Source organism: Danio rerio, chromosome 24 (genome assembly GCF_052040795.2).
Source record: "Danio rerio strain M-AB ecotype USA chromosome 24, GRCz13ab, whole genome shotgun sequence".
Taxonomy (NCBI): Eukaryota; Metazoa; Chordata; class Actinopteri; order Cypriniformes; family Danionidae; genus Danio; species Danio rerio.
In genome coordinates, this window is record NC_141044.1 from 33,128,506 (window position 1) to 33,141,968 (window position 13,463).

At 36.6% G+C, this 13,463-nt stretch overlaps 1 protein-coding gene across 36 annotated transcripts in view; it reads right to left on the reverse strand.

Moving 5' to 3' along the window:
- The window catches only part of aglb (amylo-alpha-1,6-glucosidase and 4-alpha-glucanotransferase b), a 76,058-nt gene that overhangs the window by 20,750 nt on the left and 41,845 nt on the right, over window positions 1-13,463 (reverse strand). For all 36 annotated transcript variants that reach the window (XR_015525153.1, XR_015525152.1, XR_015525129.1 and 33 more), the window contains exons 18-25: window positions 10,112-10,236; window positions 9,717-9,829; window positions 6,212-6,346; window positions 5,966-6,096; window positions 5,753-5,889; window positions 4,124-4,257; window positions 3,858-4,033; window positions 692-794 (exon numbers count right to left, since the gene is read on the reverse strand). Coding sequence is in view for 2 of the 36 variants with exons in the window: in XM_087309768.1 (XP_087165894.1) it covers window positions 692-794; window positions 3,858-4,033; window positions 4,124-4,257; window positions 5,753-5,889; window positions 5,966-6,096; window positions 6,212-6,346; window positions 9,717-9,829; window positions 10,112-10,236 (1,054 nt within the window). In the remaining 34 variants the exon portion in view is untranslated. The remainder of the gene's footprint in view (window positions 1-691; window positions 795-3,857; window positions 4,034-4,123; window positions 4,258-5,752; window positions 5,890-5,965; window positions 6,097-6,211; window positions 6,347-9,716; window positions 9,830-10,111; window positions 10,237-13,463) is intronic.

Here is a 13,463-nt window from a genome sequence, read left to right on the forward strand (position 1 = left end):
AATGGGCAGCTCGGTGGCTTAGTGGTTAGCACGATTGCCACACAGCAAAAGGGTCGAAGTTTCGAGTCCCGACTGGGCTAGTTGGCGTTTCTGTGTAGAGTTTGCATGTTCTCCCCATGTTTGTGTGGGTTTCCACCGGGTGCTTTGGTTTCCCCCACAGTCCAAAGGCATGCGCTATAGGCAGATTTAATAAACTAGACTGGCCGTAATGAATGAGTGTATGTGTGTTTCCCAGTACTTGGTTGTGGCTGGAATGACATTTGCTGCGCAAAACATATGCCAGAATAGTTGGCGGTTTATTCTGCTGTGGTGACCTCTGAAATACAGACTAGCTGAAGGAAAATGAATGAATGAAGGAATTGAATTTAATAAACATGTCTGTATTGTTAATTCTAGCCTGTAATATCATAGAAATGTGCAAGAAATATGTATAAATAGTAGTTCGAAACATTAGCTTTGACAGATTTCAAATGTCGAAAATGGAAAAAAATACTTTTTTAGAAGACTCCAAAAACAACATCTATAGGATTTTCATTGTTTTTTTCTATTAGGATCTTTCAATCTTTCAGGTCAAATAGAGAAATGAAGTACAATTATGGAAGTGTTTTACACCTCTGCATTTCTGTCAGGAACACAATACTTTAAAGCATGGTTTGTGAATGATTTGTGTGCACTGTAAAGCTGTGTTCACCTGGCCTCCAGGTGCCTCCCTGTCAAAAGCATGAGGCCGCGCAGAGCTATGAATGTGTCTCGACCCCAACAGCGGAAGATTCCAGTGGAGAAATGTGGCAGACCTACACAGGTAAAAATGATTTCTCTTAAAATAAATCAACATTGAACCTCAAACTTTCAGTTAGATTTTTTATAGTCTTCAACTTTAATGAGCTAAAAGACAGCTAAAAGAAACCAAGACAGTAAGCTATTGATGAGTTTATGATACCGTTTGCATTTCAAAAATATTCAAATTATCAGTAATGATTTGACTATAAAGACATAAAACAAATACAATACATATAAACAAATACATTTGGACTTTTTTATTTGAAGTATACATTTGATTTACAATCCTTATCAGAAAAAAAAAAAACAACAGAAAACTAGATCTTCTTTCTTTTCACAAAATCATTCACACATTGTGATTATGTTCTAATTTTTCCAGATAAAAAAAAACACCACACTGCTGGCATCTTTCTCTACCACAAACCTTTCTAACTTGTCATGTGATTGGAAAGCCACTAATCAGGGGTGCGTTTTCGAAAAACATCGTTAGCCAACTAAGATTGCAAGTTCCGTCATTACAAACATAGTTTGTTGATTTGGCGTTTCCCAAATCCGTCATTCAAATGAACATTCGCAAACTGCGTCGCAAACTTGTGCCCTTGCAACTACACCTCTGGAGCTGTAGTTAGAAACCTAGTTCCTGGCTGTGTTCTGTTCCCAGTTATCCCCCCTATGCCCTATTCGTTTAAAACATTTTAATGTTTAGACTTGGAATGATTGAAAAAAAAAGCATTAAGGTCTTCTCTCTTAGGTGTGATTTGCTTTCAAAGTATTTTTACAGTTCAGTTTTAGCAATCTTCATGTTTACAATTGCGCTCCCTTCGCAGTGCACTTTGAAAACATTGATGTAATTTTGAACGAGCGGAATTTATGTTACGGCTCCAAAGCTAGTATATTTTTTACAGTCATTGCTCCAAAGCTTGTGAAAACAAAAACACATAGCATACGTTAATGCTTTTATTTTATAGTGGGTTATTTATTAACTATCTGTACTGTATATGACATGGGCCTGTTGGTTAGAACATTTCTGCAGTGGTTTGCATGTGTCAAATTGTAAAAGTAGACTTTTCAAAAAACAAAAAATAAAAAAATAAACAATATCCTACTTAAAAACAACAACAACAACAATAATAATAATAATAATAATAATAATAATAATAATAATAATAATAATTTCCTAATAACAAAAAAATGAAATTTCTTTTCTTAATAAATTGCCTCATTGTTTATTTATTTACATGATTTATATATGATGTTAGAATATTAGCTTTTTGTAAGTAATTTTATGTTTTAAAATAATATATGTGATGTTCTCAATAATATTTGTAAAGGAAACACAGGTCCTATATGTGCCATTTACATATACTTTAATTAATATGGAAAGCAAGTGGATGTTTTTACGAAAATTAACTTTCGGGTTTTTTTAAATGCGTGTGAGTGTAAAACAATATCATTTGAACAAAACAAATATGGGGCTCTTCTCTAAAAAGTTCTTACCACCGTTTAGAGCATTATTATGGGCATTTTACGTTATAACTAACGTGGCTCAAAGGATGGATCTGCAACAGAGCAACTATAGTTTTGGAAAACAGTCGTCACTACATCGCTCTACTCTACTATGATATTTTAGCCGCGAGTTACGTCGACTCGTTGTTTGGAAAACGCACCCCAGAACTCTTACAGCCAGCAGCACATATAAAGTGGATCAACTGGCAAAAATAATCAGTTTAAAAAATTTTCATTTATAGGCTGATAAAAATGATGCAGCTATTCTTGTTTAAAAGATTGTTAGCTTCTTTTCTTATGTTAATCCTAACCATCAGCTGACATGTCCCATTTGTTATGCATTTACATTTGCAAATGATCTGAACTTCAAATAATCTAAACAGATTCTTTCCCCGAGGTCAAAACAAATCTTTTCATTTGATTCAAATCTTGAGACGGATATTGTGACGACACAAACAAGCCCTTACACCAACCTAAAAAAATTATTCAAAATGACACAGAAAGCTGAAAATTCTTACAGTACAAGGATAATTCATGTTAAATGTTATACACACACTGTAACACCCAACAGTCAACTTGATCAAATGAAATGTGTGTAGTTAACTGAAAAGTGACTGAAAGTTAATTCTACTTGCTTAAAAAGAGTTTAGAACTTGAAGGTAATGAGTTAATTAAACTTAATGGAGTAAGTTCACAGTACTCATATAGATTAGTTTTTTAACTCATGGTTTGTAGCAATCGGTTTCCTCAAACGTTTTTAGTTGTCTTAACTTATTGGGTTTCACAGTACTCAATTAGTTTGAGTTCTCTTTATTTATTGGCTTCAACTGTGCTCAAATTGCTTCTTTTACTCAAATGGATTAAGTTCACAGTACTCATTTGGATTAGTTTTTGAACTCAAATGGTTTGAGTTACCTTAACTTTTTGGGTTTTACAGTGCATGTCATGTTGATCCAGTAAAAAAAAAAATAACTATAGCTATAGCTCTAGCTTTGCTGTTTCTCTGCTTTAATACACAGAATAAAAAGAGTCCAAACCAGTTTGTGCAATTTTTTTTTATGCAGATACCAGCCTAAAACACATGGTCACTTACTGAGAATATTGAAAATGAACCAACCTCAGAATCAGATAAAAAAAGAAAGTTTCATCTTTATGAACTGTACATTTTTTATTAAATGAACTATGTGAGTAATTATTAAATTTTTTTTAAATCTGTTAAGTTAAATTCTTGGTGATGACAACCATAAATGTGTATGCTGCACATAGAAAGAAAGTAGGATTTTTATGTTAAGTTAAAAGGTCACTTCCGGATTGAGCGGGAGTTTTTGTTGTTGTTAGTGAACGGCCATGGTGGTCATGCAATAAAGGAGACGAGTTCAGAACTGTTGTTTTCATTTAGTAACAAAATCAACTTAAAAGTCCAAAGTGACAATAGATCTAGTCAATTATTAAAAGTAAACTCAACTTGTCGCTTTTAAGGCAACAGGTTTATTCTCATTTTTCCAAGTAAAGTAAATAATTAGTTTTTACAGTGGAGTTTTATAATAGATGAAAATGTGTATGAATCTAACCTGCCGCAATAGACACACAGCACTGCTCCTCCTGCTTGGTTGCACTGTTAACTCGCACCGGGACATCCTCCAGTTCAGGGGACAGATGTGGCAGGGCAGGGACACGACCCACCCCACACATCTGAACTGACCCCAGGGCCAGCTGTTTGACCAGGGTCGACCCATTCAGAACAAAGCTGGAAGACATTACACACATTTTAAAAAATATATATTAATAGCACTCTCAAACTATTAAACATCTGTATTACAAATACAAAAAAGCTAACCTTGACATTTGGTTGAAGACGGCATCTACAGCTGTGGCGTACGCTCCAACAATAATGGCATCAAAATAACATGGCACTAAGTAGCGTGGAAGATGCTTGAGGTATGAAAATACAGCGTTGAACCATTTTCCAACCTATCAAAAATTAGAAGAGAAAAAAAAATTCAATAAGTAATGTACAAAGCAGGCTCACTGATTCAATTATTGGAGATCAGCAAATATGCCAAATACGTCCTAGGAGGTAAAATTTTTTTTTGCAGTTTTTGTTTTCATGAATCCACCAGAGGGCACTGTGTACGCTTTCTGAGATCTAAATTGTTTCTCGTGAGTGCCATTTGTGCCTGCTCTTCTCGCGTAGATCCACCAGAGGCCGCTGTCGACTGACTGACTGATTGACTGACCCACCCTTTTCCTTTTCTAAACCCAACCAATAGTGTTTCGAAAAGCAATCCAGGAAAAGAAATGTCTGAGTTTTACCACGTTTTCAGATTTTACCACATTCTCACCCTGTTATTTTATTTTTTGGCTTTTGTTTTTGTCTTAACCGCTTTTTGGAACTGTTCTTCGCTGGACTCAAATCACAGTCAACTCTGCTCCACTTCACAAGTCTGACATCCAACGTATGTGGTGAGCTACTGGACAAACTGGTAACAGCAGAAAAGCAGTCCACACGGAGTTAAGCAATCAGCTGGAAGCGCAAAAAGAAACAGAACCGGAAGCGTGTGGACAGCTTTTGCGCTATTACCAGCTTGCGCAGTGGCTCACCTAAATGTTGGTGGACTTGGAAGGCAGAGCAGAGATGAACGTGACAACAGGGTACGCATCTGACGAAGAACATTTTCAAAAAGCAGGGAAAACAAAAACAAAAGCCAAAAAATAAATAAATAAATAAACATGTAAATAGGGTGATAATGTGGTAAAATCTGAAAACGTGATAAAAATCAGGCGGCCGTGAGGGCTTTTCTTTTTCTGGATTGCTTTTAAAAACACTGTCGGTTGGGTTTAGGAAAGGTGGTGGGCGCTGGTCAGCTAGTGCTTTTGAAAACACTATCAGTTGGGATTAGGAAAGGGGGTGGGTGGGGTAAATGGTCTGTCGGTCAGTCAGTTAGTTAGTTAACAGCGGCTTCTTGTGGATTTACACAAGAAAAGCAAGTGGGAATGGCACTCGCAAGAAAAATTTGAGACCTGAAAAAGCAAACACAGCGGCCTCTGGGGGATTCACAAAAACTGAAAAAAAAAAAAATCCTGGGAGGTATTTCCTGATCTCCAGACATGTATTTAGGGGTACATAACTCCACAATGAGCCTGGGTTGATTTTTTTTGTTCCTTTTTTTCCTGTTTAGAATATAACCAAGCTTTTAGTTGTCGAAATGTTTTATTGTCCATAAATGCAATGTTTACCAAACCTGTTTCTGGAGACACACCAACAAAACACATTTTTGAAGTCTCCCTTATCTGACCCATTAACTTCAGGTTTAGGAGTCTCTTCTTGTGTTTTGATGAGTTGATTCAAGTGTGTTTGAAAAAAAATGTGTACTGCTGGTGCGTCTTCGGGAACGGGGTTGTGAAACACTTCAATAATGTATAGTTAATGTTAGCAAATGGCAATTACCAAAACATTGTTGCCTACCTCCCGCAGAGCTCCGCCTTTATTGATCAGACGAGTGCTCACGTAATCAAGTATCCAATCTCCTTGTCTTAGATTGTCACAGAACGGATGTCCAAGGTCATTTTTGGGTCGAATCTCAGACAATACCGACACAAAACCTGTTCATAATGGAGGCACACGTTTATTTCACTACAGTGACCCAATATCAATAATATAATGTGGGTATTTTGGTACCTTGCAGGCCTCCATACTTCAGAGGCATCCAGGAGGGAATATTATAGCAGCCACCACCGTCTTCCTGTTCCTCAGCATCACAGCGAAATAACAACACATTGAGCTCCGCCAGAGTCAGTTTGGATATTAAACTGCAATATAATTAAAAGCAACAGGCCTCAAGTGAGAGAACTGAATGCAGCAACAGCACAGTTGGTGTTTCGCTTTGTGAATAACAGACAAAATAGAGGTAAAAAAATGACTCACAATTCTAAAGATATTTTCAGGATGCCAGCGACGTTGCTGTCAGTCAGACTTCCGGATTTGAACAGCCGGTTGAACTGTGAGAGCTGTGTTCTCAAGTAGCCCACCATTTTCTGAGAGTTTGGATCAAGGCTCACCCTGTGAGATCAGTTACAAGTCGAAATGAATGAATTAATATTCAATAAAAGTGAACTATTGCTAAACAAAATGCACTCTATATGCCTTAATGTGGTTTTAAAGAAACAAATTCTTAATTTTTTTAATATTTTCCCCCCAATTTCTGCTTAAGGGAGTCGAGACTTTTTCATTTCATTTCTAGTCATAATAGGTTTAATAACTAATTTCTAATAGAAAAAAAAAAACCCTCTCATTTGGGACTGAGGTTTCTGGGACTGAGAGATATGATTTAGCCAAGGTTGACCGCAGTGGGTAACGCTGTGCATTGTCTTTCCACCACTTGAGAGGACACGCCATGAGTGAGATAGAGGCCTCTTTACAGTACAAGTCAATGTCTGCATCAATCTAACAAGTGTGCTGTGTTCTGCAGTCCCCATGACTGTTTTTAGTCGTATTCCCCGACTTATATTTCACCACAGTCTGGCAGTGCCAGCATACCGTTTTTTTTCTTTGTCAACTTTTCTCCTTTTTCGTATCTTTTTAGAAAGAAACCGAATTACTTCCACACATCCGATTTAAAACCCGCTTTAGGTTCACACACTCCATTTCCGCATTACTGGATCTGTAGTGACAACAAACCGCAAAGGATGATAGCCACACCTAGGCTGACGGGAATTGTAGTTCCCGCTACCTCCCGTTCGCTTCATTCGCCTAAGCAAACTTTTCTCAGAAATATAGTTTTATTGAGTCATGCGCCTACGGTAATATTGAAAAAAAGTACTATTGCAGTATGACAGTATTTACAATATAGTTACATCCCTATTAATTAGGTTAACTAGGCAGGTTAGGGTAATTAGGAAAGTTATTGTATAATGATGGTTCGTTCCGTAGACTGTAGATCGAAAAAATATATAGCTTAAAGGGGCTAATAATTTTGACTTTTAAAATGTTCAAAAAATGAAAAACTGCTTTTGTTCTAGCCGAAATAAAACAAATAAGACTTTCTTCAGAAGAAAACATACTATCAGACATACTGTGAAAATGTCTTGCTCTGTTAAACATCATTTGGGAAATTTAAAAAGAAAAAATTTTTTAAAAGAAAATTAAAAAAGAAAAAAAAATTCAAAGGGGGGCTAATAATTCTGACTTTAACTGTATATGACTTAGGGTCTGTGATGAGTGTCTTTGCTTTTTTCGAACTAGAAAGATTAAGAGGTTTGAGGAAATATTAATGTTAGTTGATATTTTAAAACATTTATTAATTTTATATTTTTTAGGTGTTTTTTTATGGTTAAACCCCTTGCCAGGCTCTGTGGCTAGTTTTATTTTCATTACAAGAAAGCTTTCTCGTCGATGTCGATAGCCTAGAGGTAAGTTCACTGACAAATATGTGTGTGTGTGTGTGTGTGTGTATGTGTTTTTGTGACATATCAGCACACAAATCTGTATAATGACATGGGTATGACACAGGTATTACAAAATGGAGGTGAAATATGAGGACATTGGTAAATCACACAGAACACAGAATAAATCACACAGAATTAGTTTTTTCAGTGAGTAAAGCTGCACACAGTCTCTTGTGATGGCTGGGTTTAGGGGTAGGGAGAGGGCAACACAATATACAGTTTGAACAGTATAAAATGAATGAAAACCTATGAAATGTACCCACTTTTCACAAAAACAAACATTGTTTTTGAAACATAAATTGTTTTGGGCACAAGAAATTTTACAAGTAGTCTTTTGTAGACTTAACAAGTATAAATTTTATTTAATTAGTTCTACAATAAAGACGAATGTGGACCGAAAAAGTTTTTCAATATTGTCCTAAGGCAAGAATGGATGTTGCTGAATGCTGACTACTCTTCATAGTATTACCTTACATCTGATTATTTAATTTCTTTATCTTAATATTGTTAGACTCTGGAGGTTGCTTTAAACCATAAAGCAATGTTCATTGATTTTGTATATTTGTTCAATCATGTTAATTTATGATTGTTATTTGTTTACATTCAAGAGTTCACATTTAGCTGATGATTGATTATAAAGCTTGTTTGGCATGCTGTCCCAGGAGAGAACCCTGAGCTCATAAGATCCTCGAGCCTGGTGCTGTCTCCTGTTTGCTAGGCGAGAAGGGAGTTTGTGTTCAGGTAGATCTCGAGAACTCTCCTGCTGTAATAGCTAATGAACAGATAGTGATTGCTCTTAAGAGAGAACTACTTACTAGGAGCATGTCTATGGTGGCAATTTTGATTAGTCAGTTAGATGCGTGTTTTTGGACGTTGGGAGGAAACAGGGGAATCTGGGGGAAACCCACGTGAGCACAGGGAGAAAGTGCAAAGTCCGCACAGAAATGTCGGCTGGCTTGGTAAGGACTAGAACCAGTGAAGTGCTAATCACTGTGCCACATAAGAAAGGAGGAGGAGTAGGGATGGAAGCGGGATTCTTCAAAACGAAGATGGCTGTTATATGGAACTTAGGGTATTTATAGTGGCTTCGGAATTGTCTGATTGGTGAATCATAAATTGGATGGCTGCAAGCTATCATAAGCACATGATCCTTTCAAAATTAGTTTAGAAATAAACTTCACATAATTTATGCAGATGCACTCCCTATCAGTGCAAAATTGTGAATTCCTCCGCAAGAGTTATCGTAGGCAGCACGGTGGCGCAGTGGGTAGCACTGGTTCCCCCACAAGTCCAAAAACATGTGGTATAGGTGAATTTGGTAGGCTAAATTGTCAGTAGTGTATGCGTCTAAATGATGTGTATGGATGTTTCCCAGTGATGGGTTGCAGCTGGAAGAGCATCCTTTGCATAAAACATGTGCTAAATAAGCTGTCAGTTCAGTCCTGATTGATAAAGGGACTAAGCCGAAAAGAAAATGAATAAATGAATGAATGAATGAATGTGTTACAGAAAATCTGATACAGTATATAGCAATGTTTTTTTTTTTCCAATATCATGCAGCCCTAGTGTGTGTGTGACATACTAATACACAAATTTGTATAATGACACAGCTCTTACAAAAAAAGGTGACTTATGAAGACATTGTTCATGTCTTTATCTAATCGAAATAATTTGATGAAGTCAAAATGCAAACTGTTTTATGTAAGGGGGTAGGGTTGGGTGTGGGGCAATAATAGGGAGTTTGGACAATATAAAAAAAAACTATGAAAACCTATAGAACGTCCCCACAACTCACATAAAACAAATGTTTGTGTTACAACAAAAATGTGGTTTTGGATTGATGTTAATAATTATTTTAATGATTGTAAATTCTCAAAAATTATCATAAATTGTAAATCCATTATGTGTAAATTATGAATAATTATGCAAGTCATTAATGGAATGGATGTCAGTTGAGATCTATATGCGTGTTAGTGTGTGTTTACCTGAATGCAATGACACTACCAGGTGTGAGCTTTTCGAACAAAATCTCCTCAACAAACTCGCTGCGCCCTTTTGTGGTGGCATCACCCTGCTTTACAATTTGACTTTCCTTTAGCTGCAAACCAAAACACGTTTTATATTAAAGCTGCGTCAGAAGGAACAAACACACATACAGCACTTAATTAACTAGACTAACAACTGAACTATTAAAAGGAGCATACCAATGTATAGAGCGTGCCAACAACTATACCCACAATTAACACAGAACAGGTTTTTAAACCAAGTCTGTTAGCCTTTTTGTTCAGTCTATGGCCAGTCATGTAGAAATAAATGTAATCCTGACACTCCTCCTGTTCATGTGACATTGCAGCTGCTCTCAGCACTAGAATCATGTTACCTGGATGTGTTCACGGATCTCGACCGTGTAGTTCGGCAAGCCATTAATGAACGTCTCATCTTTCACATATGACTCAGCGCTTCTCTCCACTGTGCGTGCCTCTAAAATCACCTCCTCGATTTTACCTGTGCAGTGAAACGGCCAATGTGAAACTGGTTTCACTCAAAAAGTGTTTGAGTCATTAATCATTCTGTCTGAGTCATACTTGTGTGACATTTGAAGATGCACTTAAATAAAAAACTGCATAAGACAGACAGGATTTATTTCAACAATGTAGTTTGAAAACAAAGAGTGTTAGGTCTGTGTTTATTGTGTTTTGTTCTTAGAGGTCCTCCTATAAAGACTTGTATACCATATTGGGGGAAGTTACTTAAAAGTAAAATATTACAATCTTGCGATACTTAACATGCTAAATGATATATATATATATATATATATATATATATATATATATATATATATATATATATATATATATATATATATATATATATATAATCAATTATTGAAACAGTAAACCAGTAGTTTACATACACTCTAAAATAAGGAACATAACCATCTTTTAAAAAATGTCTGATGGTAAATCGTACTAAACGTTTACTACTTTAGGTCTGTTAGGATTACCTAAATGATTTTCATTTGCTAAATGCCAGAATAATGAGAGAATTTTTCATTAATTTCTAGACAGTCAAAAGTTTACACACATTTCCTTGGTATTTTTTTTTATGCTTTGCTTTTAAACTGTATAACTTTGGTCAAATGGTTTGTGTATCGTTCCACAAGCTTCTCACAATAGTTTGCAGGAATTTAGGCCCATTCCTCTTTACAGAACTGTTGTACCTGAGTCAGATTTGTTGGCTGTCTTGCTCGCACAGGCTTTTTCAACTCTGCCAACAAATTTTCTATAGGGTTGAGAGCAGGGCTTTGTGATGGCCACTTCAAAACATTCACTCTGTTGTCCTTAAAGCACATTTGAACTAGTTTGGCAGTATGCTTAGGGTCATGGTCTGTTTAGAAGACCCATTTGTGGCCAAGCTTTAATTTCCTGGCTGATGTCTTGAGATGTTGCAGTATTTCTATATAATGATCTTTCTTCATGATGCCATCTATGCTGGGAAGTGGACCAGTCCCTCCTGCAGCAAAACAGCTCCACAACATGATGCTGCCGCCACCATACTTCAAAGTTGGGATGGTGTTCCTAAGCTTGTAAGCTTTCTTCTTTGTCCTCCAAATGTAACACTGGTTATTACAGCCAAACAGTGCAATCTTAGTTCCATCAGACCACAGGACATGTCTCCAAAAATTATTCCTTTTCCCAGTGTAATTTAGCAATTTGTAATCTGGCTGTTTTGTTGATTCAGGTTAGTTGATTTTCCCATGTTGTCACAAAAGGAAGCAGTGTGTTTAAGGTTTCCTTAAATACTATTTTACAGTGTGCCTCTAATTAACTTACATGTTGTCAATTAGCCAATCAAAAACTCCCAAAACCTTGACACCATCATCTGAGCTTTTTCAGAGGCATATAAATCTTATTGTATGTAAACTTGACAATTTCTCAAAAAATATCTTTTTATTATTGTTCTGCTATTAAGCGTAACAGAAACAAATTTGATAATCCTAACTTACCTAAAAGAGAGAAAGTTTAGTCACATTAACATCTGACTTTTTAGAAATGTTTATGTGCCTTTTTAGACAGTGTATGTAAACTTCTTGTTTCAACTGTACATACCCCAATATACATTTCCGAACAGTGCAAAATACTTCCCCAAAGGTATTTTGTTTTTGCGTTTATGTTTTTGCGAATCCACCAGGGGCAGCTATGTAAGCTTTTTCAGATCTCAAATTTCTCTCATGAGTGCCATTCGCACCTGCTGTTCTCACATAGCTCCACGAGAGGCCGCTGTTGACTGACTGACTGACTGACCAATAACTCCACCCACCCCCATCTCTTAACCCAACTGATAGTGTTTTCAAAAGCACTGATCGACCCGATCATCCCTTTCTTAACACCCAATCCACAGTGTTTTCAAAATAAAGTTTAGATTCTCTGTACGAGCCCGCAGGCCAGTTACCTATCTACCTTTATATATAAATGCACTTTTTATTTTTACTTTTCATCTGCACCAAGGGCCGCAGCAACTTCCTGCATGTGCGGGTGTGAAACAGGCGTGAATTAACTGATTCAGAGGTTCACAAGCAGCCATTTTTATATTTATTTCAATGTGGTATCAATCCAAAAAAAATAAGTGAACGCATAATTCTCTAGAACAGCTCTTGCAATTACACTATATCACACTTAAGATCGGATCTTTGATGCTACTTTCACTTTAATAAAAAAGATATGGGAAAATGCTTAAATGGGATGACAGCAGGATAGAATGGTAAAAAATGTGAGAACACTGGCAAAAACAGGAAGGTTGACAGGTATGCAGAAAAGACACAAGGTATGACACAAGGTGTACAGGCTTGGGTAAGGTTTGGTTAAATTTTTTGGGCTCGATTTAAGCTCTATTTCAAAGGTAATCCAGAAAAAGAAAAGCCCTCGCGGACACCTGATCTTTACCACATTTTCAAATCTAACCACATTCTCACCCTGTTATTTATTAGATCCTCTTTTTTTTGCCTGTAGTTTTTGTTTTATCTGCTTTCTGGAACCGTTTTCGCCAGACTCAAACCCTGTCATCACGGTCAACTCCTCTCTGCGTCTCAAGGCCACTGACATACATGGCGAGCCACTGGGCACACTGGTAACAGTGTAAACGCTGTCGACACGGAGGTAAGCAGTCAGCTGGTAGCGCAAAAAGAAACAGAAGCTGTCAGCGGTGTCATACTACCCCGTAGAGTTAGTTTTAAAGATGAAACGTAGCCATACATAGCTTTGGCTACATAATTTGCACTTTTCAGAAATATATATGGGATATATATGGGCGTACGTTATTCCAATGAGCCTGTGTTGAATGTACTGTTAGGCCCTTTTACACCAAAACCGAAATGTGAAGTTCAGGCCAAAAGAAATTCATCTCTTCACAGTTTCAGCTGCAGTCTTAGAAATTAAAAATTAATGCATTACTGGTATTGGTTACTTGAAAAACGAATATGATTACAAAATTTGTGTAACAGCACCTGTAATGCGTTACTCCAAACACTTTACGATGAAAAAAACTATCCTAATATAAAAGTTATGTTTTATTTTTTGATCTTCTGGTTGTCCTTTACCAGAACACATGGTTTATTTAGCCGTGGTGGATTGTAGATTGAGTAGTTATCCAAAGGTATGACTGGATTACGGTTTTACATTTTTGAAATGCCCACCTATATTAACTTCCGCATCTAAGAACATTTAGTTTCTCAT